At 42.0% G+C, this 23294-nt stretch overlaps 1 protein-coding gene across 2 annotated transcripts in view; it reads left to right on the top strand.

The window, feature by feature from the left end:
- The window catches only part of LOC140410676 (macoilin-like), a 179095-nt gene extending 156278 nt beyond the window's left edge, over positions 1-22817 (top strand). For both annotated transcript variants that reach the window (XM_072499062.1, XM_072499061.1), the window contains 6 exons: positions 342-804; positions 2200-2358; positions 2486-2668; positions 8567-8687; positions 10299-10473; positions 12615-22817. In XM_072499062.1, coding sequence (XP_072355163.1) covers positions 342-804; positions 2200-2358; positions 2486-2668; positions 8567-8687; positions 10299-10473; positions 12615-12814 — 1301 coding nt within the window. In that variant the 3' untranslated portion in view covers positions 12815-22817. The remainder of the gene's footprint in view (positions 1-341; positions 805-2199; positions 2359-2485; positions 2669-8566; positions 8688-10298; positions 10474-12614) is intronic.
- Positions 22818-23294: the final 477 nt, after the last annotated feature.

The following is a 23294-nucleotide window of genomic DNA, read 5'->3' as shown; positions in this document are numbered from 1 at the left end:
CGGACCCAGGAATTGTAGAAGATTGTAGTTTAGTCGGGCAGCATGGTCGGCACGGGCTTGGAGGGCCGAAGGGCCCGTTCCTGTGCTGTACTTTTCTTTGTTCTTGTTCTTTGTCTGTAATTGACATGAAATGAAAATCGCTTATTGTCACAAGTATGCTTCAATTAAGTTTCTGTGAAAAGCCCCTAGTCGCCACATTCCGGCGCCTGTTCGGGGGGGCTGTTACGGGAATTGAATCGTGCTGCTGGCCTGCCTTGGTCTGCTTTAAAAGCCAGCTATTTAGCCCTGTGCTGTACATTTCCAGTACACCCCTTGTGTAATTAAATCGTTCTTCTTTTTAGCATTTAAAGGGCTTCCGCTGTGCTCCCAATACCAGTATCCAACTAGAGCCATTGCAATTGGGAAGAAATACACTTTAGCCTTACCAGAACTAGAATTTAAAGAAAAAGGCAAGGAGAAAGAGAAGGAAATCACAAAACAAGCTCTTGCAGCAAATAACTGTTTACAAGCAACTGACTCTAGAATGAGTGAAACAGAATGTGTGGAAAATCACTTCAACAAGACTACAGAATATGAACCATTTGGAAGTACAGAAAACCTACCCCATGATGATATATGTGCTGAATCCTTAAAGGTTTGCAAGCACATATCACCAAGGGCACATGGTGCATCTAACGGCAATGTGATCTTTGCCAAGAATGAGAGGAAGCAAAAATGTTCGAGCAAGAACACAAATTCAAGGAAAGCGATCTTTGAGAACGGTTCATTGAATAATCAGAACAGCAAACCAGAGACTGTGTTACGGTAAGATATCCTTATTTCGGCCAGTGTCCTCATGTAGAAATGTGCATAGTTAAGTGTCAGTGGGATTAACGTGACTAAAAATAGCATCTGGTAAATTAGTTAAGAGCCTAATTCAAGAGTTACAAATCAAACCAATCTGTCAACATGTAGGCATAACAAGATTAACAACTCTGTTGCAAATGTTTTTCAATATTTACACCTGTGTGTTTTGAAATACACTAATTAAAAAACTCTCTGTATCTAATTGTTAACCTTTTATATTCACTCATGGAAAGAGGGCGTAACTGGCAAGGTCAGCATTTATTGTCTTTCTTTAATTGCCCTTGAGAATCTGCTGGTGAGCCTCCTACTTGAATACAAATGAATGACTTGCCAGGCCATTTCAAAGGGCAGTCAACAGTCAACCACATTCTCTGGATCAGTCCAGGCATCTAGATTACAAAAATCCTTCATTATCCAGCTGAAACATTGGGTGTAATCGAACGGCCATGCTGCGCCCAAAAAGCAGCTCGCTGCGGAGCAGTGTGGCCGTTGAAAGCTGGCTCGCAGCGCCGCGCGAGATTCAACGCAATCTCACGAGACGTTGCGATGTGAATCCCGCCCACAATGGACAGAATTTTTTTTAGCAAATTTGCATACAAGAGCAAGGCAGTAAGCCTCACTCTAATGTGTAGATTCCCGAGGTACCTGAGGCTTTGGGATTCAACCCCTTTGACTCAGAGACTTTGGGCAAGTGCTGTTCAGCATTGGTGGGCGGGTAACAGTGTAATCTCCCCTCGGTCTGGGTCATTATCACTCCAATGTATAAAAGAAACATGACAATGTAAATGTTTAAGAAGGAATTGTAACATAAAGAGCGATATGTGTGTAATGTCATCAAAATTGAATGGAAGGAAGTCAAGGGAATGTGTAACTCTGATGGAAATGTACAGTCAAGACAATTCGAAATGTTCTGTAATGTTTATGATAGATTTTATGAATAAAGTATATTTAAAAAAATAGAAAATTGGTCCCCACAAATAGTGACCAGACGGAATGACACTCATGGGGATCGAAGGCCTACAGCTGCATGCCCTTTGGGCAGGGTGGTACCCTGGCATTGCTGGTGCCACCTGGATACCCTGATAGTGCCAGCTTGGCACCCTGGCAGTGTCAGCCTGTTACCCTGGCAGTGTCACCTGGGTGCCAGCTTGGCACTGCTAATGTGTGCAGGTAGTGCTGGCAGGGACATTGCCAGGGTACCACCAAGCTGACATTTTCTGTGCGTGTGTGATCAGGCCCTGTGTGGGTGTTGGGAGGGGGCAGGGACCCTCCTATACTGAGTTCAGGCTGTGGGTAGGTCGTGGATCATTGTGGGGGCCTCGGAGGTTAATCACATATATTTTTTTCCACTAGATTGGAGAATGACATAAAGAAACTGAAGGCAGACCTACAAATCTCGAAACAATCTGAACAGGAGCTCCGCAGTCAGGTTAATATGCTGTCCAACAGCAAACAAAAAATACGCTCTGAACTTGTTCAGCTTCGACAAGAAAATGAGCTTCTACAGACAAGGTAGGAGTGGTTTCCCAATGCATAGTGCTAAAAGGCTGGCATTATTTAGTCAGCAATCTTTCTCAGATAAAATAGACAATTGTAAGCATGCTGTAATATTGGTGTAATGGTTGTCTTTCACTTTAAGAATGCATTGTGCTTTGCAAGCAAAACAGAAAGACAAACAGAACATCGCCTACTTAGAGAAAAAGCTTAGAACAGAACTGGAGGGTCGAGCCCTGTTGGAGAAACAGTTAATGGACACAAAGAAGAGGAAAACAGATGAAACCACAGTTATTGCACGAGCCATCTCACTCAATGCATCCATCAGGTATTGTGCATGACTTGTATAATGTACAGGTTAGATATGAGGTGGCTATATAAGTCATGGTCAGCAGTAGTTTTTTTACATCATCTCTTTCTCCCAAATCAATAAGAAGTTGCAGTTTGGATTCATATTTGGTTTAACTTGACAGAGGTTTTTACGTTAAATTATGCATCTATACTTGAGTCAAACTAAGCACAAAATTGGCCTGGGTTGTGTCCCGTAATTAATTAATCACAAGCTGAGAGAGACGTTTGACATTCAAAATGGAAGTTTTATTTTAACTCTGGGCTGGTTTCAGTGAAGAAAGAGAAGTGGGAATTAGAATCTCACCTGCAGCTCAGAAATTAAGGTTATTTTAACTTGCGAGTCTCATTCAAATCCCACCAATTTGCCGCTCCGGCAGGGAATTTGGGGGAGGAAATGGTGGAAAATTAGAATAGATAGAAGGTAGAATTTGCAGCCAGAACCTGCTCGTATCGTCGGGCAGGTAGGGTTAAAATCACAAAGATATTAATTAGGAATAGGAATGGGCCACTCGGCTCCTGGAGCCTGCTCTGCCTTTCAATAAGATCATGGCTGATCTAATTATAACCTACGTCCCTGCTGACCCCCGATAACCTTTCACCCCCTTGTTAATCAAGTATCTTCCTCACGCTGCCTTGAAAAATATTCACAGTTTCTGCTTCCACTGCCTTTTGAGGAATAGAGTTCCAGAGACACACAATCATCTGAGAGAAAATATTTCTGCTCATCTTTGTCTTAAATGAGCGACCCCCTATTTTGAAATGGTGACACTTAGTCCATCTTCTGAGCATCCCTAAATTACTCATTCTCCAACTTTCCGCTCCTTTTGACACTCCTTAAAACTTGCCTCTTGACCAAACTGTTGGTCATCCATCCTCATGTCTTCTTTGGCATGGTGTGATTTTTTTTGTTTTGTTTGTTAACCCTCTTGAGAAGCGCCTTTTGAGGGGCAAGTTGTTGTTTTCCTGCTTTCATTATCAGAGAGGAATCAGGCTAAATTAAAATTACAATTTATCTATTAACTCAATACGATGTAGCAAATAGAAGATAAATATTAGTATCAATTCTAAATTACCTTGTTAATACATAGTTTATTTGTGACATTTTCATTTTTAATGTAGGCTCTATTTTCCTTAATTAGATGGAGAGAGTTGTCTTGTCACCAGCAGATGGGTAGCATGAGTTAATGCTGTTTGGTCTCTGTTTCCTTTTACAACAGTCATGGAGGTGTGAGGACAGGCATTGGCTCATCGCACATTGTAAGATTCAATACAATGCAAATGGGGGTTATAGACACAGCAGATGACATCACAACCTCCCACTTCTCTGAACCTGCCCCCCACCCCAAGGGCCAGGTGGTGTCTGCTCCTGCCCTTGCCGTGCTCTCAGTCGCTCTCTCTCTCCAAGCCGATGAGGAGAATTCTACCTGATGTCAACATTATGAACATGTATTAAGTTTGATTTGCGAGTTGTTGATATTCTGCCCTCCATTTCACTCTTCTCCCACCAAACTTTTCTGCTGGATCTGATCTGCATAATGATGCCTGGACCTTTTTCTTCCCAAAACCATAAAGTTTTGTGCAGGGTACTCAATACATTGGGAGTTCCTGTTGTTTTGGCCCCGATTAGAGAGTGGTGTGTACTAAGGTTCTGAATTATCGATTTATCTGAAAAAGCTAACTGGAGCCTGAGAAGGTGTCAGCTCACACATTAGTGAGTGTGTGGTTGGAGACGGAGGTTCATGGACTAACCTTCCTAATTATGACATGATCCAGTCTGAAAGGATACAATTTCACAGTTTTCCTCCAAGTATCAATTTACTCCAATGGAGAGTGGTTGTGAAATTTACAATAGCAGAATTAAGTTTAAAAATATATTCAGAAAATATGAAATTCTTAACAGTACATTACAGATTTTCATATATATATATTGCTACACTGCCCTGGACAAGTGGGTGGAGTCAATACACAAGTTAATTCACCAATAATTCTGATAAGAAATCCTGAAGTTTTTGACCCTATGCTGCCCAATAATTACAGTCACCAGGTTGAAAGTTGAAACACAATTATATTATTTATACCAAGAACTATCATGAAATATACAGTCAATATAACTGGATAACAACAAACTAACATCTACTACCCCCTTTAACTGTTCCACCCTCTACCCACACACACAAGATAATCAAGCACAGAGGGTGGAAAGGGGTAAAAATACTAAGGATGAAGATCAAATAGTAAGAGCTTTTGCTTCCAATTGTGGTTCTTTAGCACATTTTCCTCACAGCACTCTGGTTGATCGAAGTCTCTGGTTTATAGCTGGTATTGGTCTTTGTTGCAGAGTGATTCATTCAGGGTCCCCGCAGACTAGAAAACACCGGGCGGGATTCTCCCACCCCGCGGCAGAGTGTCCATGCCGTTGTAAACGCCGTCGCGTTTTACGACTGCGTGAACGGGCCGCTCCCACGACTAATTCTGGCCCTTACACAGGGCCAGCACGCGCTGGAGTGGTTCGCGCTGCTCCAGCTGCAGATACCAGCGTGAACTGTGCGCTGTGGGATCCGACGAGGACATGCGCAGTGGCAATGGCGCCAACGGCGCATGCGCTGTGGCCTCCTTCAACGCCCCGACGCAACATGGTGCAGGACTACAGGAGCCTTCGCGTATGAAAGGTGGGCCCCAATCGTGGGCCAGGCCACATCGGAGGTCCCCCCACCCCCCACCCCCGGGGTCGGACCCCCCTCCCCCCCCCCCAAAGACCGACACCCGACCCTTACACGGCGAGGACCCGCCGGCCCAGAGCAGGTTAGAACGGCGGCGGCGGGACTCGGCTCTTTTCTTACGGCCATCCGGGCCAGAGAATCGGCAGGCCGGCCACGTAGAGCGGCGCGCGACGTGCCGGCGTCGGGGCGGCGTGGAGCGAATCGCGCAGCCCGCCACCGATTCTCCGACCCGGCGCGGGGTCGGAGAATCCTGCCCACAGTGCTTACAGGCAGCAGGCTTTATGGAGAGTAGATTTATTTCTTACAAAACTAGGCCTTCAGCTCAATGTTCATTTGCAGGCCTACATCTTTCTGTATAGACACTTTATTTCACATCAAACCTTGCTTTCAGCCCGTGGTTTGACTTTGCAATCTCAAGAGAATGACACCCAGACTTGCTGGAGGGAGAGTCAGCCCTCACAGTGGCCTTCTATACTGGTTAGTTCAATCTTTTTTGGAGAGAGTTAGTCCGATCCCTCCATCCAGGCTGCAAAGTCTAAAGTGAAAGCAAAATGGAACCTCGTGGCTCTGAAAAGGGTGTCATGGAAATTAGCACTGCTGCCTCATAGCACCAGGGACCCCGGTTCAATTCCAGCCTTGGATGACTGTGTGGTGTTTGCACTTTCTCTCTGTATCTGCATGGGTTTGCTCCAGGTGCTCTGATTTCCTCCCGCAGTACAAAGATGTGCAGGTTAGGTAGGTTGGCCAGGCTAAATTGTTCCTTAGTTGCCAAAGGATGCCTAAATTGTCCAAAGGTTACGTGGGGTTATGGAGTTACAGGGATAGGGCGGGAAAGTGGGCCTAGGTAGGGTGCTCTTCAGAGGATCAGTGTAGACGCGATGTGCCAAATGGTCTCCTTCTGCACTGTAGTGATTCTATGATTCTAAAAATATTGCAGTAGGATAATATCCAATCATCCATTACCACGCAGAACACAGCCTTTTGGGTCAATTCATTGGCCATCAGACAAATCAATCAATTCAAGTCATCTCTGATGCTGAACAGTCGGCAATCACCAGTCTAAAACAGCACAGCTCTTTGTTTAAATTAAAGGCACAGGCCACTGCTTCCTTCTGCTTGAATTAAAGATACAGGCTGCCTTAAAGTCACAGGTCCATTAATCATCCACACATCAAAAGCTCAACACCAGAATAAAAGAAGGGGGAAATAAGAGAATAAACAGGTAATAAACAGGAAGGACCTTACAATATTTGTTGATCTATAATATGTGGGCATTGTCACTATACTGCTTTATTTGCTATATTATTTTTGTTGGCATTTGGGGTCATGTTAATTTTTAAGTGCTCAAATGGGGTCATATCAAAAATAGTTTGGGAAACACTGTAGTGCTTGTTTTGGCTGGGCAGCACGGTAGCACAGTGGTTAGCATTGTTGATTCACAGTGCCAGGGACCCAGGATCGATTCCCAACTTGGGTCACTGTCTATGCGGAGTCTGAACGTTATCCCCATGTTTGCGTGAGTTTCCTCTGGGTGCTCCGGTTTCCTGCCACTAGTCCTGAAAGACGTGCTTGTTAGGTGAATTGGACATTCTGAATTCTCCCTTGTGTACCCGAACAGGCGCCGGAGTGTGGCGACCAGGGGATTTTCACAGTAATGTTATGGGCCAGGGTTTAGAGAACCCCAAAGTGTATCATGGAGTTCACCTGATCCACAACTTTTAATAGATTGTGGTATGGGGAGCACACGGCCCACTCTACAGGTGTGGTATAGCAGAAATCGAAAAGTATTTTTTAAAGCAAAACAATGTTTATTCTATGAACGCAAATTAACGTTTTTAAAACATTCAGTGAACATCTTAACAACCATCAATTCAAATACAACTCCCAAAGAATACAACACTAAGTAATCCTTAATAACTTCCCAAACAACATCCAGAAGACAAAAGAAACACCTTTTAACAGAAGCACATCTTGGGTGAGATTCTCCGACCCCCCACCGGGTCGGAGAATCGCCGGGGGCTAGCGTGAATCCCGTCCCCGCCGGTTGCCGAATTCTCCGGCACCGGAGATTCGGCGAAGGGGGGGGGAATCGCGCCGTGCCGGTTGGCGGGCCCCCCCCCCCAGCGATTCTCCGGCCCGGATGGGCCGAAGTCCCACTGCTAGAATGCCTGTCCCGCCGGCGTGGATTAAACCACCTCTCTTACCGGCGGTTCAAGGCGGCGCAGGTGGGCTCCGGGGTCCTGGGGGGGGTGCGGGGCAATCTGGCCCCGGGGGGGGGCCCCCACAGTGGCCTGGCCCGCGATTGGGGCCCACCGTTCCGCGGGCGGGCCTGTGCCGTGGGGGCACTCTTTTCCTTCCGCCTTCGCCATGGTCTCCACCATGGCAGAGGCGGAAGAGACCCCCTCCACTGCGCATGCGCGGGGATGCCATGAGCGGCCGCTGATGCTCCCGCGCATGCGCTGCCCAGCAATGTCATTTCCGCGCCAACTGGCGGGGCACCAAAGGCCTTTCCCGCCAGCTGGCGGGGCGGAAATCAGTCCGGCGCGGGCCTAGCCCCTCAAGGTTAGGGCTCGGCCCCTCAAGATGCGGAGGATTCCGCACCTTTGGGGCGGTGCGATGCCGGACTGATTTGCGCCGTTTTTGGCGCCGGTCGGCGGACATCGCGCTGATTACGGAGAATTTCACCCCTGGTTTACATTCACTACTAAAAACATTTATAATTCTGAATGCACCAAATGATCAAGAGATAGTCTTTTCATGACAGAGGGAACAGCAGTACACCTGCTTTGTCTGGCTTCAGCTCCAACACTGAAAACAAAGCTAAAACACACCCTACAGCAAACAGCCTAAAACAAAAGTAAAAAGCTGACAGACAGCTCAGCTTCACCCACACTGACATCACTGATCAATGCCCATTTCTTAAAGGTACATTTCTTAAACACCCATTTCTTAAAGGTACTCTCACATGACAGTAACTTCATGTGAGTGTAGGCCTACTTGTGTTATTGTAAGCCTACTTGTGACACTAATGAAGATTATTATTATTATTGTTGATCAGAAGATACCAAGATTTGAACCCATGGCATCAGGATGACTCAACCTCTGTGCCTTTTTTATTCTGGTATATCTTCACTCTTATGGTTTACTCCTTCCAGGGGAGACTGTACAGAGACCCTAAAGAACAAAATGAAAGAATTGGATGCAGAATATAAACAGCTGCAAACAGAACTCAAATTGAAGGATGAACACTTAAGAAAAGTAGAGCGGGAGGTACAGGTAAGTAATTCACATTAAACTTTTAAAATTGGAACAAAGGCTGCAGCGTTCATCACCAAGGCTGACATTGCAGATTGCTGCAGCCATTGGTTGAGTGCTGGGGTGGTTTTGAGGTTTTACTGAATGAATATTCTTTGGCTGGGTGTAATAGCATTGATTGGGTACTGGATGGCGCTGTGGTTCTTTGGCTGGTTCAATGCTGGCAGTGGCAGGGTGTTTTCTATTAGGAGAAATAGTGAAAGGTGAGGTTGGATGGGTCAGAGTAAAAGCAAACATTAGATATCTAGACGCTGAATTTATGTGTGATTCTATGGATCTCCTGTGAAAATTATAGCAGTGGGATCAGGAGCATCCCCTAGAAATGATCCTTGGATAAATAACCTATTTAAATGCCCTTCAGAGAATTTCACTTTATAGTCTTCTTGCTGGCAGAAGCACAGTTTTGGTAGTTCTCCACGCTTTTTTTCCTCCATGCTGCTGCAGCATCTGATGTTTACAACAGCTTCTCGCAGATTTATCGGTATCATTCCAGACAGTTTGCTGAATAAGACTATTCAAACGAAGCTAACCTTTCCAGCGTGTCATTTTAATAGTTCCTTTGTTCAATTTTTCTTTTAACTGCACTCAGCTCTTTTCAGCAGCATATTTGTCCTATAACTGGTATTGCAACGTCTCAAGTCCTCACCGTTATTAGTACCGTGACCAGTACAATGTATTTGCATTCCTTGTTAACATTAAATAATAAAACTCTCATAACTGTTTTTTGCTGTAATTGATAGGTTTTCTGAAAATGGAAAATTGGGACAAGATTAGCAGCCATGCAGAATCATTGTGTGTCTGGTCTCAGGAAGGGGAATAATTGGCCATTGTAACCATTTTTAATTAATAGCTAATCATACCTGCTGAAAAGTATATCTGTGCCTTTTGGATAATGGTAGAACCATGCTCAGTTGTGCTGTCTCCCAATGCCAAATAGCTTAACAACACTTATTATTAAATCTGAAACAACAGGAATGTTGTTAGTTGCTTGAAGTACTACAGCTGGTTAGTGCATATAGCACGCTAAGAAGCAGCACCTGTAGAAAGGGAATAAAGAATTTGCTCTCCAGAAATCAACCTTCTCAGTTCTACTGTGTAGGCGTATAAATGATGAAAGCAAGTGAAAGGGTGACTGGAATCCTTAACTATTATTCCAACATTATTTTTATTTCTAGATCATAAAATCATAGAATCTCTGCAGTGCAGAAGGAGGCCATTTGGCCCATCGAGTCTGCACCGACCTCCCAATCAAACACCCCACCCAGGTCCACTCCCCGCCCTATCCCAGCAACCTCGCCTAACCTGCACATCTTTGGACTGTGGGTGTAAACCAGAGCACCCGGAGGAAACCCACACACACACGGGAAGAATGTGCAAACTCCACACAGTCACCCAAGGTCGGATTCAAACCCAGGTCCCTGGCACTGTGAGGCAGCAGTGCTAACCACGGTGCCACCCTGCTGCCCATGACCCTTTGACCAAAGAAGATTTTAATGCTAAATGGAGTAACATTGAATGTTTTTAAACTGGTAGATTTGTTTGACTTTGTCCCTTTGTTTCAATTTTCTGCAGGAGCTTTGTAAATATAAAGGCAATGAACAGGACACTGAAATGTTGATGACAGCTCTTTCAGCCATGCAAGATAAAACGCAACACTTAGAAATTAATCTTAGTGCAGAGACTAGGATTAAACTGGACCTGTTCTCTGCTCTTGGGGATGCCAGGCGACAACTAGAGATTGCACAAGGTTAGCAATGGTATTTACAAATGTAGAATCATAGTACATTATTATCACCAGCATATATAGGATTTAAAGTCGTAAGTCATATCACTCTCAGCATTGTGCGCATGGTTTGATTAAGGTGGCAGCTTTGGCACCTCTTTACCGATACTGACATTCATGTGAGGGGGTCATGCCGTCAAGGACTTATTACCACGATGTGTATTTGCAATAGGATGAGCCCAGCCTTATGATGGTGAGGGTTTCAGCCATATATCTGAGACTGAGTTAAACTCTTGATGTTGATTCTCTCCATTTTGGGAGACAGGCAGACCCCAAGTAATTGTGACTTAAATGTACAAGGTTCTTTAGGTGGAGGTTGCTTGCCTGGGTCTGGCTGATGGCAATTGTGAGATGGGAGGACCTTATAAGAATCTATTTTGCAACGAAACGTCCGGCGATAATCCTCTTCCGCACAGAGTCAGCCCAGGCTACCTGGCCATGCCTCCCAGCTATTCTGCCATTGGTGGCCTCCTCATCCTCATCTAGTTATGAATCATCTTCCATCTCCTCTGAGTTTGGAGCTCTGCCCATGACCTTCTTAACATCAGTTAGTATGTCCCTCAGCTGCGCAATGCTGTGCAGCATACAGCACACCACTACTATTCTTGATGCCCTTGCTGGGGCATATATGCTGAGCTGCACCTGAGTGAACAAGGCACCCGAATTGGATTTTTAAAATGAAAATGATCTGTTTGATTGTGCTCCTTGTGATGTCATGGCTGCTGTTGTAGTTGCACTTGGCCTCAATTTGAGGGCTCCTAAAAAAGGCCATTAGCTAGGTTCTTAAAAGGTAGCCCTTGACTGCTAGTAGCCAATCATGGATCTGCGTTGGTGCTGAAATAATTGAGTGAGTTGGGAACTCCTTAGTATAAAGGCGGCATGGCAGCAGCCAGAAAACGTTACACATACAAAAAGGAAGACTGTGTCGTGGTCACAAACCACCTATACATTGATTGTGTGAAAGGACTTCAGTTGACAAACGTGCCCACATGTTGAGTTGGGGCCTTTATGGCAACATGGGTGCAAGCAATAATTGCCTGCACCTGAGGGAAGTCTGATAATTGGGAAAAGGCAGTGGCTTTCTATGTATGAGATGCCAAATCTAAAAGGAAATTAATGTGCTTCCCTACGTGAGCAAACAAGGCATTAGTTTCTGCCTTAATGCAGCTATGTGGTCCTAACTGGGATATACCAGACAGGTCTCCTGATGAGCCCTGAAAAACACCAGAGGCAAAAATGTGTGTGGGTGCCATACCCATCTTCTATCTTCCATTGCACAAAGCGCAATGACTTCTCAAGCACAAAGATCTTCCTGACAACTGTGTGCATGAATCTCTAGGGGCAAAATAAATTGCACTGCGAGTTCCCCAATCACTCCCTCCTACAACCTTGCGTAAAGGCAAAACAGTTGGCAGTGAGTTTGTTCCAATTCTTGGTCAGTGAAAACAAGTTTAACCTAATTCCACAGGGTTACCTGCAACTCTCCAAAGGGGTATCCTGACTAGCCAATGAAATGCATATAGTTAAGATCTGCTCTTAGCAGGTCCACTCTACGCACTTCAGGTTTCACAGTTGAAAGGCTACCAAAATCTGACTTTTTAAATTAATTAATGGGATGTGGGCATTGCTGGCTGGACCAGCATTTATTGCCCATCCCTAGTAGCCCTTGAGATGGTGGTGGTGAGCTGTCCTCTTGAACCACTGCAGTTCCTGCGGTGTAGGTACACCTGCAGTGCTTTTAGGGAGGGAGTTCCAGAATTTTAACCCAGCGCCAGTGAAGGAACAGGGAGATATTTCCAAGTCAAGGATGGTGAGTGACTTGAAAGGAAATCTCCAGGTGGTGGCATTCCCAGGTATCTGCTGAGTTGGAGGCAGCTGTTGCTTTAAATGGCCAGTCACCTCCGTGAACTGCGTATGCGTTCAACGCGCCCCACCATCATGAAGATGGGATGTGCCGTGTTCAGGGGTGGGACTTGCGATTTCCTGGTGCGTCCACCATTTTGAGGCTCTCCACCATGACGAGAATCCAGGTCGAAGAATTCAGTGCATGAGAGGATATATAACCTGTCACAGATTTAACATCATCTTTTAAAATTATTTTTTAGGACATATAATCCAACAAGATCAGGAAATTGAAGAACTCAAACAGAAGGTTGCAGAAGTTATGGCAGTTATGCCTGGGATCACTTACAATGTTACAAGCACGCTTAGTCCTGCAACTTCACACTACTCTTCTAAATTTGTGGAGACTGGGAATTCTGTACTTGATCCTAACACTTTAATGTACCAGCCACTGAAAAAATAAATGCACTATCCTCCTTAACTTCCCCTCAGTTATTATATTTCCTTTAACCCATGGCTAATGCTGGTGGAGGTGACCTTGTTTTTTTTGTATTCAAAAGTATGGATTTTTACTTTTTATACTATTTTGGGATTTTCAGGTATGATTATATAGCATTAAGGTGCTTTGAATTGTACAATTAGTTAGATTCTTTAGAATACCTGGATGGTTAGAAGCATTTGGCCATCATTGTGTGTTTCAATCGACAAAACACATTGCAAATGGAAATAAATCAAAATACTGCGGATGCTGGAAATCTGAAATAAAAACAGAAATTGCTCCACAGTTCTGGCCGTCTCTGTGGAGCGAGAAACAGAGGTAAAGTTTTGAGCCCAATATGGCCTCTTCTTCCAAAGAAGAAACATTAACATTTCTCTCCCCCCCAGATGCTGCTCACTGGCTGCTGAGCTTTCCCTGCATTTTCTGTTCTTAATTTCACATTGCAAATTCAACCTGATGTCCTCAATGACACACCTTACTGTTTAACTGGCATGGCGAGTACAATGCATGAACAATTCCAACATGATATGAATTTCTTTTAGTGCTTGAATTAATGGTCATAATTAGCATTGGGATGGAAATTCAGCTGGCATTGGCAAGCACCTCATAAAAGCTACAGAGGTGAGAGTTTCACAATAGTGTGGGAGTTTAAAACTAAACTATACTGACAAACACCTTTCCAACAGAGCAGGCCCATGATTTGCACTGTTGCAGGCCTTATTTTAAGATTCACCAAAAGCGTTGAATCACAAGCAAGACAAAAACGGGTAACTCATTCAAATAAAGAAATCTGAGTCATAACCTGCAAGCAAAACCTTGCAGATGTTTCTAACGCATATTGTCTGGCAGTAACAACCTAAATTCTTTACAATTCCATCGTCATAGAGTAATTCATCCTCTCCCCTGATTTGTTACCAGAGGCAGTAAGTAGTATACTGTTGTCAAAAGACCATTTGCAATCTTTTCTTTAGCTTTTATGTATCCATTGTTCCGGGAATTCTTACTATATTTTCCATGTTTGTTGATTATTTTTATCAACTTGTTATGTAATCAAAGTTTCATACATTTCTCTCAGCAGTTAACATTTGAATTGCATTTGGAAACAAGGACATCCTTTGATGTTCAACTTGCTCTGCCCCACTAATTATATGTCTAACCTTAACTAATTGTCCTCAGGCTCATCCCAAACAATGTATTTTGGTGTTTGCCATTTCTACCTTATGTTCTAGATTCTCTTTCGGGACTGATGTCTGGTGCCAATAAATGAACAAGAAACTACTATAAACAGTTAATTTTGGTAAAGGTTGATGGTGATGCCACTTGATAAAAGAGATGCTAATTCTACATTTTAAACTGCATATGCTCCGTGATCTGAGCAATCAAGGTTATTGTAATTTAAAACAAAATTGAAATACAGCAGATGCTAGACATCGGAACTAAAAACAGAAAATGCTGAAAATACTCAACAGTCGGACAGCATCTGTGCAGAGAAACAGAGGGCAAGATCTTCGGCTGTTAAGGCCGGCAGGATCTTCAAGTCCCGCCGACCGCGCATCCCTACCCAGTGGGGTGGGGCGGATTCAATAGGATATCCCATTGAGAGCGGTGGGGCAAGAAAATCTCACCATGTCCAACGGCAGGCCAGCCCCTGCCACCAAGAAACACGCCTCAGGGTGGCCAGAGAACCTCAGCCCGAGTTAACATTTCAGGTTGTGATGACCTTTCATCAGAACAGTTTTTAAATATAGCTTCAAGCCTATTTGCAATGCTGGGGAGAGATTATTATATCATCAAAACTATTTTTTGGATGATCATGGCATCAGTTAAAGTTTGTACATTGCTCAGGTTTCCCTGTTTGTTGTTTTGCATTTTTTACGATAGAAGTGATAGAAATATGCACAACAGTGTCAAGCTTAAAGAGAAACATATTCAAGTGATTAATTCCCCAAGCATAAATATTGTAAAGGAAAATATGTGCACCATTACTGATGGCTTTCAACTGGTCCTTGTCTAGTGTTCTCTACATCTAATTATCATTGCTTAAAGGCAGTCTGGGAGTAAGCATTTGGCATATAACCACTTGTATGAATTTTGATGTGATGTGATGTTCAACTTCAGTGTTGATATAAAAGGAACAGGCTTTGAACAATGCTCTCCATTTGTGACAGCACTGGGGTGGAATGACATGATTTCATTTTATGGTAAACACAAAATGACTCATTAGTTTATATGGATAACAAGAGGCAATTGGAATAGAATAGCAGGTGTACCTTCATGTGATTGGGGGATCCTGGAGAAATTCTAATAAATATTTATTTCCTTTAAAGATTATCATGAGCACCTACAGTTAAACTGTATAATTTTGCTCTGTTTTTCCCATTTTAGGTTTTATATGTAATATGCAAAACTTGATTTTAGTCTGTCCTCTTAGTAGTGTTTTGGTGAAAGTGCAGACATGGTTCATTTTGGACCTATTCAGTTTGGCAACAGTAGGTTTGTGTCTCTCAGTATTTGACCTGATCTTATTTTCCAAGTGGCCTACAATGTTTCATTTTTAAGTTTTAATATTCTTGATCGTAACTTGAGCTACAAAATACATTTGCAGGACTGAGGGAAGGTCCCCTGTCACAGTCCTTGTGTTATATTTAATAAAGGTAACCTTGGTTTGATGCAAGTTTATTTAACTTTTTGTGACAACTGCTTGTGACAAAAATAGTAGGCAACATGATTCATTGCAATATTTAGGCAACATAATGGTCCCTTAGGAAGAAGCACATAGCTAATTTCTATATTTCTGAATTTCTGATGCAAATTTTGAACTAATTTTGTTGGTCAAGGGTTTTCAATTCAATCTTGAAATAGTTTCTAAGCCATCTAAACCAGTTGTACAACTAAATGAAAACAAATTTTGCAAAGTTTCATTCATTTCAATTTGTTTGGCACTGGCATTTCTCCCTGAAGCAGAAAATGTAATGAGTAGAATCCCCTTGCTATTTCTTGTAATTTAATTGTGCATTGTTACATTGTAGATTTTTCAGCCACACCCATCCCAGCGAAAGTTAAAGGCCACTTGGCTGAGCCAACAAATCTCCCGAGGTGGGTCGTACCACAATGGGGCCAGAAAATCCCAGCCTAAGAGTTCCTTCCAAAAATATAGACCGAATTGTTTTTGAAAATAAAGTCTGTTTCCCACAGCTTTGAGCCCATCCAGCAAATTTCATGAACTGAGACATGTAAAAATCTTAATAGCTGAAACTTTTGGACTGAATTGGAACCCCCACATTATTTCTAATTCAGCTGGATTATTGTCCTTCATTTTGAAAAGCCAGCATGGGTGGGAATTCTCAGAACTGTCTCAAATAATGATGTTGTTCAATGGAATTTAACATACGAGTGATGTCCAAGAATGTGTGTACTTTTGGGTTGTTCAAGGGCAAACACTCCTTTCATACCCATCTCATTCCTATTGCTGTTCAGCTTGATCTATATTCATTGTAACTCTGCCAGAAATTGTTTGTTTCCTGTTTTGCTTCATATTTTTGAATGTTTCACATTGCGTCTATTTGCGAACCCCAACTGCTTTGAGTACTTGCTATACCTAAAACCATCCCGCTAATTATTTATTTTTAACTTGAGACATTTTAATTTAAAACTGAGATATCCTGATTGCTAGTAGCTTTAACGTTTCTGATCAAACACCAATACAACTGAGTTTGGCGACAGTATACTATTTTCTCTGGACCTGGTGGCTCCCAATGTAAGCATACCAAACTTTCAGCTGAGAAATACAAACCTGAATCCCAGTGCTTAATAACATTTACAATTAAGTGAGAACGCCTCCTTTAGCAATATTATTTCAGATAGGAGGTGCAAACTATCTAGGGAGGGTATCTTCCTGAATTTGTCAAGTGTTCCTCCAGTCGGTATAGGAGTTGTACTGATTGCCCGAGAAACGTCTGTGGACTGGATGATAGAAAGAGCATTTACATTACAGTTGTGCTTCACATCAATGGTAAATGTGTGTTGCATGAATCCGAAGTTAACACCAGGCCTAACCTACAAGAGCCAAACAGTTAGACTTCCTTCTCCAGTGCTGGTTCAGGCCCTGACTGTGATTCACACTATAGGGATTTTCCACACTTCGACTATGAGCAAGTGGAAAATACAGCCCCACAACAATAGAAACTAGGGCGACAAGGTGGCACAGTGGTTAGCCCCATTGCCTCAAAGCACCAGTGACCCGGGTTCATTCCAGCCTTGGGTCTTTCCTCGCACAGTCCAAAGAATTGTAGTTTAGGTGGATTGACCATGCTAAATTGCCCCTTAGTGTCCAGGGAGGTGCAGGTTAGGTTCTGGGGTTACAATATGAGGGAGTAGGCATGGGTAGAGTACTCATTTGCAGGGTGGGTGCAGAGTCGTCCAGCCGAATTGCCTCCTTCTGCACTGTTGGGATCCTAAAAAACAGTGGCATCAGGGTGAGAAGTAAGTTCTTTGCGCTAATACTACAATTATCATGAAACAGTTTAAGTTTCATGGTGAAAGAGAAGACGTGTTCGTATAAGGGTTAATTTGAATAGTTAACATAGAAATATGTCAAGAACTTAAAAGATAGTTCAAATAATTTCAACTCACTGTGGATTTAAACAATTAAATCCCATATCCACTTCTGCAGGTGTCCTTGTAAAATACGTGGAGCAGTGTAGTAAACTCTGCACAAGCTAACAAGTCAGGAGAAAGATAGTTGGATGATCTGCAATTAGCACTGAAATTCAGTGAACTGAATTGGATAGCTTCACTGCCTCCTTAAATGGATTAGGGTTTAGGGTAGTTTCGCATGGCCGTGTGTACTATTGGCACCTGCAGATCTTCCTGAAATATGAAGTAGCACTTTGTCACTTTCCTGTTTTTTCTTTAGGAATCTCATGTTGCAGGTTTTATATAGTTTTTGAAGGGTCATTGCAAGGCAAAATCAACTGTGGTTGTGGGGGGCGCATGGAATTGGGTGGGAGTCAATCCCAACACCTTCCCACCCACCCCGAGCACACACCCCCATAATATGATCATAGATAGAATTTACAGTGCAGAAGGAGGCCACTTGGCTCATCAAGTACGCACCGGCCCCCGGAAAGATCATCCTATTCAAGCCCGCAGCTCCACCCCACCCCCGCAACCCCACACAACCTTTTTGGACACTAAGGGCAATTTATCATGGTCAATCCGCCTAACCTGCACATCTTTGGACTGTGGGAGGAAACCAGAGCACCTGGAGGAAACTCACGCAGACACGGGGAGAATGTGCAGACACTGACCCAAGCTGGAAATTGAACCCAGGTCCATGGCGCTGTGAAGCAACAGTGCTAACCACTGTCCCACTGTGCTGCCCAGTAAATATGGGCGAGCGGTGGGTGGCAAAATTGGCAGCCCGCCCGCTATATTTAAATAATCAAAGGTTAATTGGGCGTGTTACCAGGCCCATTGACTTCGATGATATGCTGGCCATGCCGTTGAACAGTTAGCTGGGCAGTCAGGTGAGTGTGGCAGCCGATATAGTCTTTTAAATTTCAAAGGGGGGCTGAGGAGGAGGGAGGGGGTCATTCTATCTTTGGGGGCTGCCCTTTGCGGATTGGAGGAGGAGGGACCTTAAGATAGGAACCCCCTTCCGACCCACCTGCTGCATTAAACCAATAATTGGCACCCATCTTATCCCTGCCCAAAACTTTCTTGCACAAAACCGGAATATCTCTGGGATCCATTGAGCCTTCTTTCTATTGCGTCATTGAAGTCCCAGCAGCAGCCGCTAATACACTCTTGGCGATGCTAGAACTGAATGAGCTTCCAGTCATTTGAATTGGTCAACAGCCCCTGAAGGTGGGATTTCCTCCCCAGTGACTTGGAGTGGCTCAGCTCCGGGCTAACTCTGCTTTTGGGAGTGGGGGTAGTCAACCGTTAACCACCCCATAATGTTCTAGTATTTGGCCCAATCTCCCATGTCACAATCAAGTAAGTAGTAGCTGCCAAAAACAGAAATTACACATGGGATGTTAGCATACGGATGCGTAATACGTTTGTCTCCAACCGATATTTTAATGCAAGAGTTTACCTGTACTGCTTGGAAATTAAAGAGGAATTTAGATAAACATATTAAAAACTCTTTCACCAAAATAACAATGAAACAGATTTCAGACAAATGCATTAAGTAAGTTTTAACCCACAGCGTAATTTCAAGGCCATAATTATTAATATACAACTTTGCTTTCCTGCGACAACTCAATCTATTGAAGTTGTGACTTTATCGAATCATTTTTCTGAATATATGTAGCAATTTTTAAAATAACTCAAAGGAATTTGGTGCTTTGAACTCATGAATTAGGGTAGCATTCTTACACGTTTTTAAAATGAAAATTTAGCCATTTTGAAATTTAGAGAAACACTCTGTTTTAATCGTGTTGTGAAGGGTTTAGCATTATTTTGTATCAAATGGAGTGTAAATAATTACATTGTGATCCAAAGTGCATGTTGTCAGGCACACTGGGGTATCTAAATCCATGTGAGGCAGCTGCACAGAACAGGCAACAACAAATCAATTGCTGGGTTGCCCCAATTTTCAGCCTCATTGAAGGTGAGAGGCCCCTTACTGCCCATATGAAAAAGGCCTAACACTTGTTACAGTGGCGGGTAGCGCACAGCCCTCTTTCTGCATTTATCACTATGGTGGATGAGGCACATCTGGTGCATAATGAGTGTGTCTGCTTGGCACACCATGCTGGATGCTTGAAGACATTGTTCCTGCTAAGCTGCCTGGGTGCACAATCGTACTTGTAAAGGTACAGCACAGGCTTTGTTGTGGGATAAATAAGGCATGTGCATGCCTGCACAAAATGTTTAAAGCGACTGCACAGCAACCAAATTTTAAAGTGAAAGCCCATTTTGTACCTGAAAAATTGGAGTTGAATAGGCCACTCGTGTCTGGAAAATAAAATGCCATGGAAAAGGAAACGTAGAGTAGAGTAGTGGAATCCTATCTTTTGTTTCATGACTGGAAATACTACATAAAACTCTAGATTAAGTAAAAGAAATCTGAACTCCTATTTTTATTTGTACATTTGCACCATATCATTTTGTATCTTACTGCTTTTCTAAAACTGAAACAATTAGTTAAAAGAAATAAACCAAAATACAAGATTAACAAAACTATTTTATTCCCATTGTGAAGACATTCCAGATGAGGAAGTATTCTCTGAATCTGTACAGTTTTATGGTTCTATTTTATATTAGCAATCACATCAACTTTACAAGAAAATATTTTTCTGCAGATAGATGTTGGAGAAGATAAGCAATTACTGAGAATTCCAAAGGACATTCAGTACTCTGGGCTTAATTGCAAAACAGTGATTAATATTTTGCAATTCTAAAATTAGTATTTAGATTGTGCGATGTGTTTATTAATTTTTGGCAGTGAATATGGGGATTACTGACTGATTAGCAGAAGGGTTCTCTTTTCACTGTAACCAGTGCATGGATGAACTCTTTCGCTGAAGTGTCTTTTATAATATAATTTTTAGGATCTCCAACTGCCTCGAACATCGCAGAGTTCCACTCTGTTTTCAGCACATCGTATTTCTGTAAATCAGTGAAAATCCAAACAATTAACATTCTATACCTACACCCAGAGATTTAGGCATGGCTGGCAATTTTCTCCAAAGGACCTGGTACTTAGATGTTTTATTTTATTTTAAGTTTATAATTTTGAATCAGTAGTTGCGCTGATTTACCAGAATGGTACTAGGCTTGGCAGAATATGTCATGATACATAGTAATGAATGGTACTCTGCTGTGTATATATTAAATGGACTGTGAGGTATATCAAATTTGAAAGATAGGTTAAATAATATGTTTGAATAGTTCTGCTTATTTTGCATGCCAAGCAATTACTGCTTATATGAGACACAGAGCTATGTTTTGCTCTGTTTGTCCAGTATGATAGAGAGCATAGTATACAAGAATGTGATTGAATTGTTGCTGAGATTTTACCACTTGCCATGTTTGTGCTTAACATTTTCAGTGCTGAGGCGAGGATAAAAATTTAGGTGTGAAATCTGATGGAAAAAGTCAGTTTGAATACAGAACATTGACTTTCACTTAAATGATTGACAGGAGGAATTTTGACCTCAAGCATATAATATCATTTAATTGGTGCCTGCTTATTAATAGGTAATTGATGGGCAACAAGAATAAATTACAACAAAGTCACAGGTTTTGTAAAAGTCTATTCAATCCTCCTGCTGCTCCATGTTTAGTAAAGTGCAAGTTTGTAGTTTAAAAATTTCAAAGAAATATAAAATACGTAATTTTAGCACTGCAGAAGTTTCACACAGGGATGGAATTATGCTGTATGATATTATTTGCTGTCATATTAAATGTATTCATGCAACAATCATTTGGCTTCAGTCTTAACTAAGCTGTTAACACGTAAAATTTAATGAAACCATTACTAATACAGCACAACAGAATTTCAACCCCAAAGGTTTGATGCAGTTTATCAGCACCATAAACAAATCATATAAATATACTTCCTTTGTTCCCCCCACCCACCCAAAAATACCACAACATTTCCTTTAATTTATCTGATTCATGCCAATCATCTTTTGAAAAATGTTCTTAGAAGGATAAGGAGCTGCTTTCTATTCTTGTAAATTCTTTCAGACATTGTTTAATATATTCACATAGAATTTCTTAGGCATCAGAGCATCAGCCCACATGATAGATTTGAGAGCTTGCAAACATGGGAGTTCTGTGATCATCAAAATGCTTTCCACTTTTATCAACTAAGAATGATGGAAGGCAATCTTCATGCAAAACATGGGTTTGTTTTAGACGGTGAACTATTATCAGCTGCATTTCTACTTTTTTACTATCTGTATTGAATCTTGTATTTGATGAAGTTGTTTTTGTTAATGTATTTGTACAGAGAAGATTTGTTATTTACTTGAAAAAAAGACTTTTGCTAATTCATGGAAAAGAGAGTCAAATGTTTGTATGAAGTAGTAAGCACGTATTCATTTTTGTAATCGCTTGTTATAATTTGAAAAAACTGAAAGAATTTGTCATGTTTTAAAAAGTTTACAAAATAGTAATGTATCATTATTAGACAGAAAGACCAAGTTGTGTGTAGTCATTGTACTAGGCTGTAGGGGAATTAATTGTATCTGTGCATATCTAAGTACTGAAATGTTAGTTTTAGAAACACTAGATAATGTAAATTATCTCTACCTGCTACGTAAACAAGTGAAAATTATTTATTTCTTTGTAAGATTTGTTTCTAGTTCAAAGGAAATCGCAATTCTGCAACAGTGCTGTGTGATTTATTTTTGCAAGTTTATTTGTTGTAGACATTGTTTTTATCATTTTTTTTTGGAACATCATCTTTTGCATTTTTGCTTGCCTGTGTGAACATTTACCGCAAAGCTTTTCCCACATTTTGAAAACACATTTTGATTCTGAGATAAGAGAGGCATTGAACCTAATGGAATGAGGTGTTTATCGGGTGGCTATGCTAATAACATACGCTTTACACTATTGTCCAAAGTCAAAATGAGCCCGCATGACTTCAATGCAACAATATCTCATTAGCACATGGCTTCATATGTGACCTACAATTGCAGTAAATGAATCATAGCACTTCTGTTAGGTTTAATACTGAAGACTTTGGCTAGTACTGTCACCTGAAAACAGTCATTTTCTGGAAATGGACAAATGTCACACAGCACAGCCATGAGTTGGAGAATGTACAAAGCTGATGTTTTTTGATTGTTTTTAAATGTGACTCCCGTTGATTTTTAAAAAAAGTATACTTTGCAGCAATGCTGCAATAAGAACAAACAATGCAGACAGACAATTCATGTTTGTAATTTAAGATATAAAAACAAGAGTGGATCATAGTGCCTTGTCAGTGATGGCAGTTTGAGAATAAAGCCATACACTTTTAACTAGTATGGTTCCTTGTCTTATTCATGGTTCAATTTATATTTGTACCAGAATGCATCCTTCCCTTTCTACTTCATTTAAGGAATCTCAAATTTTAGTTTTTGAATATTTTTATCCTATGAAGTGTGGATCCCCAAATTTCTTTCTCTGTCAGTCTGGCCTCAATAAAAGTTGAGATGGATTCGCACGTAAAAAGAAGTTATTTATTTAGCTTGCAAGCTTGATTCATTTCATAGAAATATAAGAGACATCCAGTTTCCTATATCCCAGAAAGCGAATGAACAAAGAAACAAAGGGATCTCTGCAAATCAATTCAAATGGTATCAAGTTTCACATACTCGACGGACATAGGTCAGCCTATGTCCCTCCTGACCTGTTCGATCTATTCTGATTGGCTCACTTCCAATCCCTTTCTCTGGCCCCTATCAATGCAGCATCACTCTCATAGACACACCTCTTC

The sequence above is a fragment of the Scyliorhinus torazame genome, chromosome 4 (assembly GCF_047496885.1).
Source record: "Scyliorhinus torazame isolate Kashiwa2021f chromosome 4, sScyTor2.1, whole genome shotgun sequence".
Classification (NCBI taxonomy): Eukaryota; Metazoa; Chordata; class Chondrichthyes; order Carcharhiniformes; family Scyliorhinidae; genus Scyliorhinus; species Scyliorhinus torazame.
The sequence above is the reverse complement of the archived record's forward strand: the minus strand, read 5'-3'. Positions and strand labels throughout refer to the sequence as shown.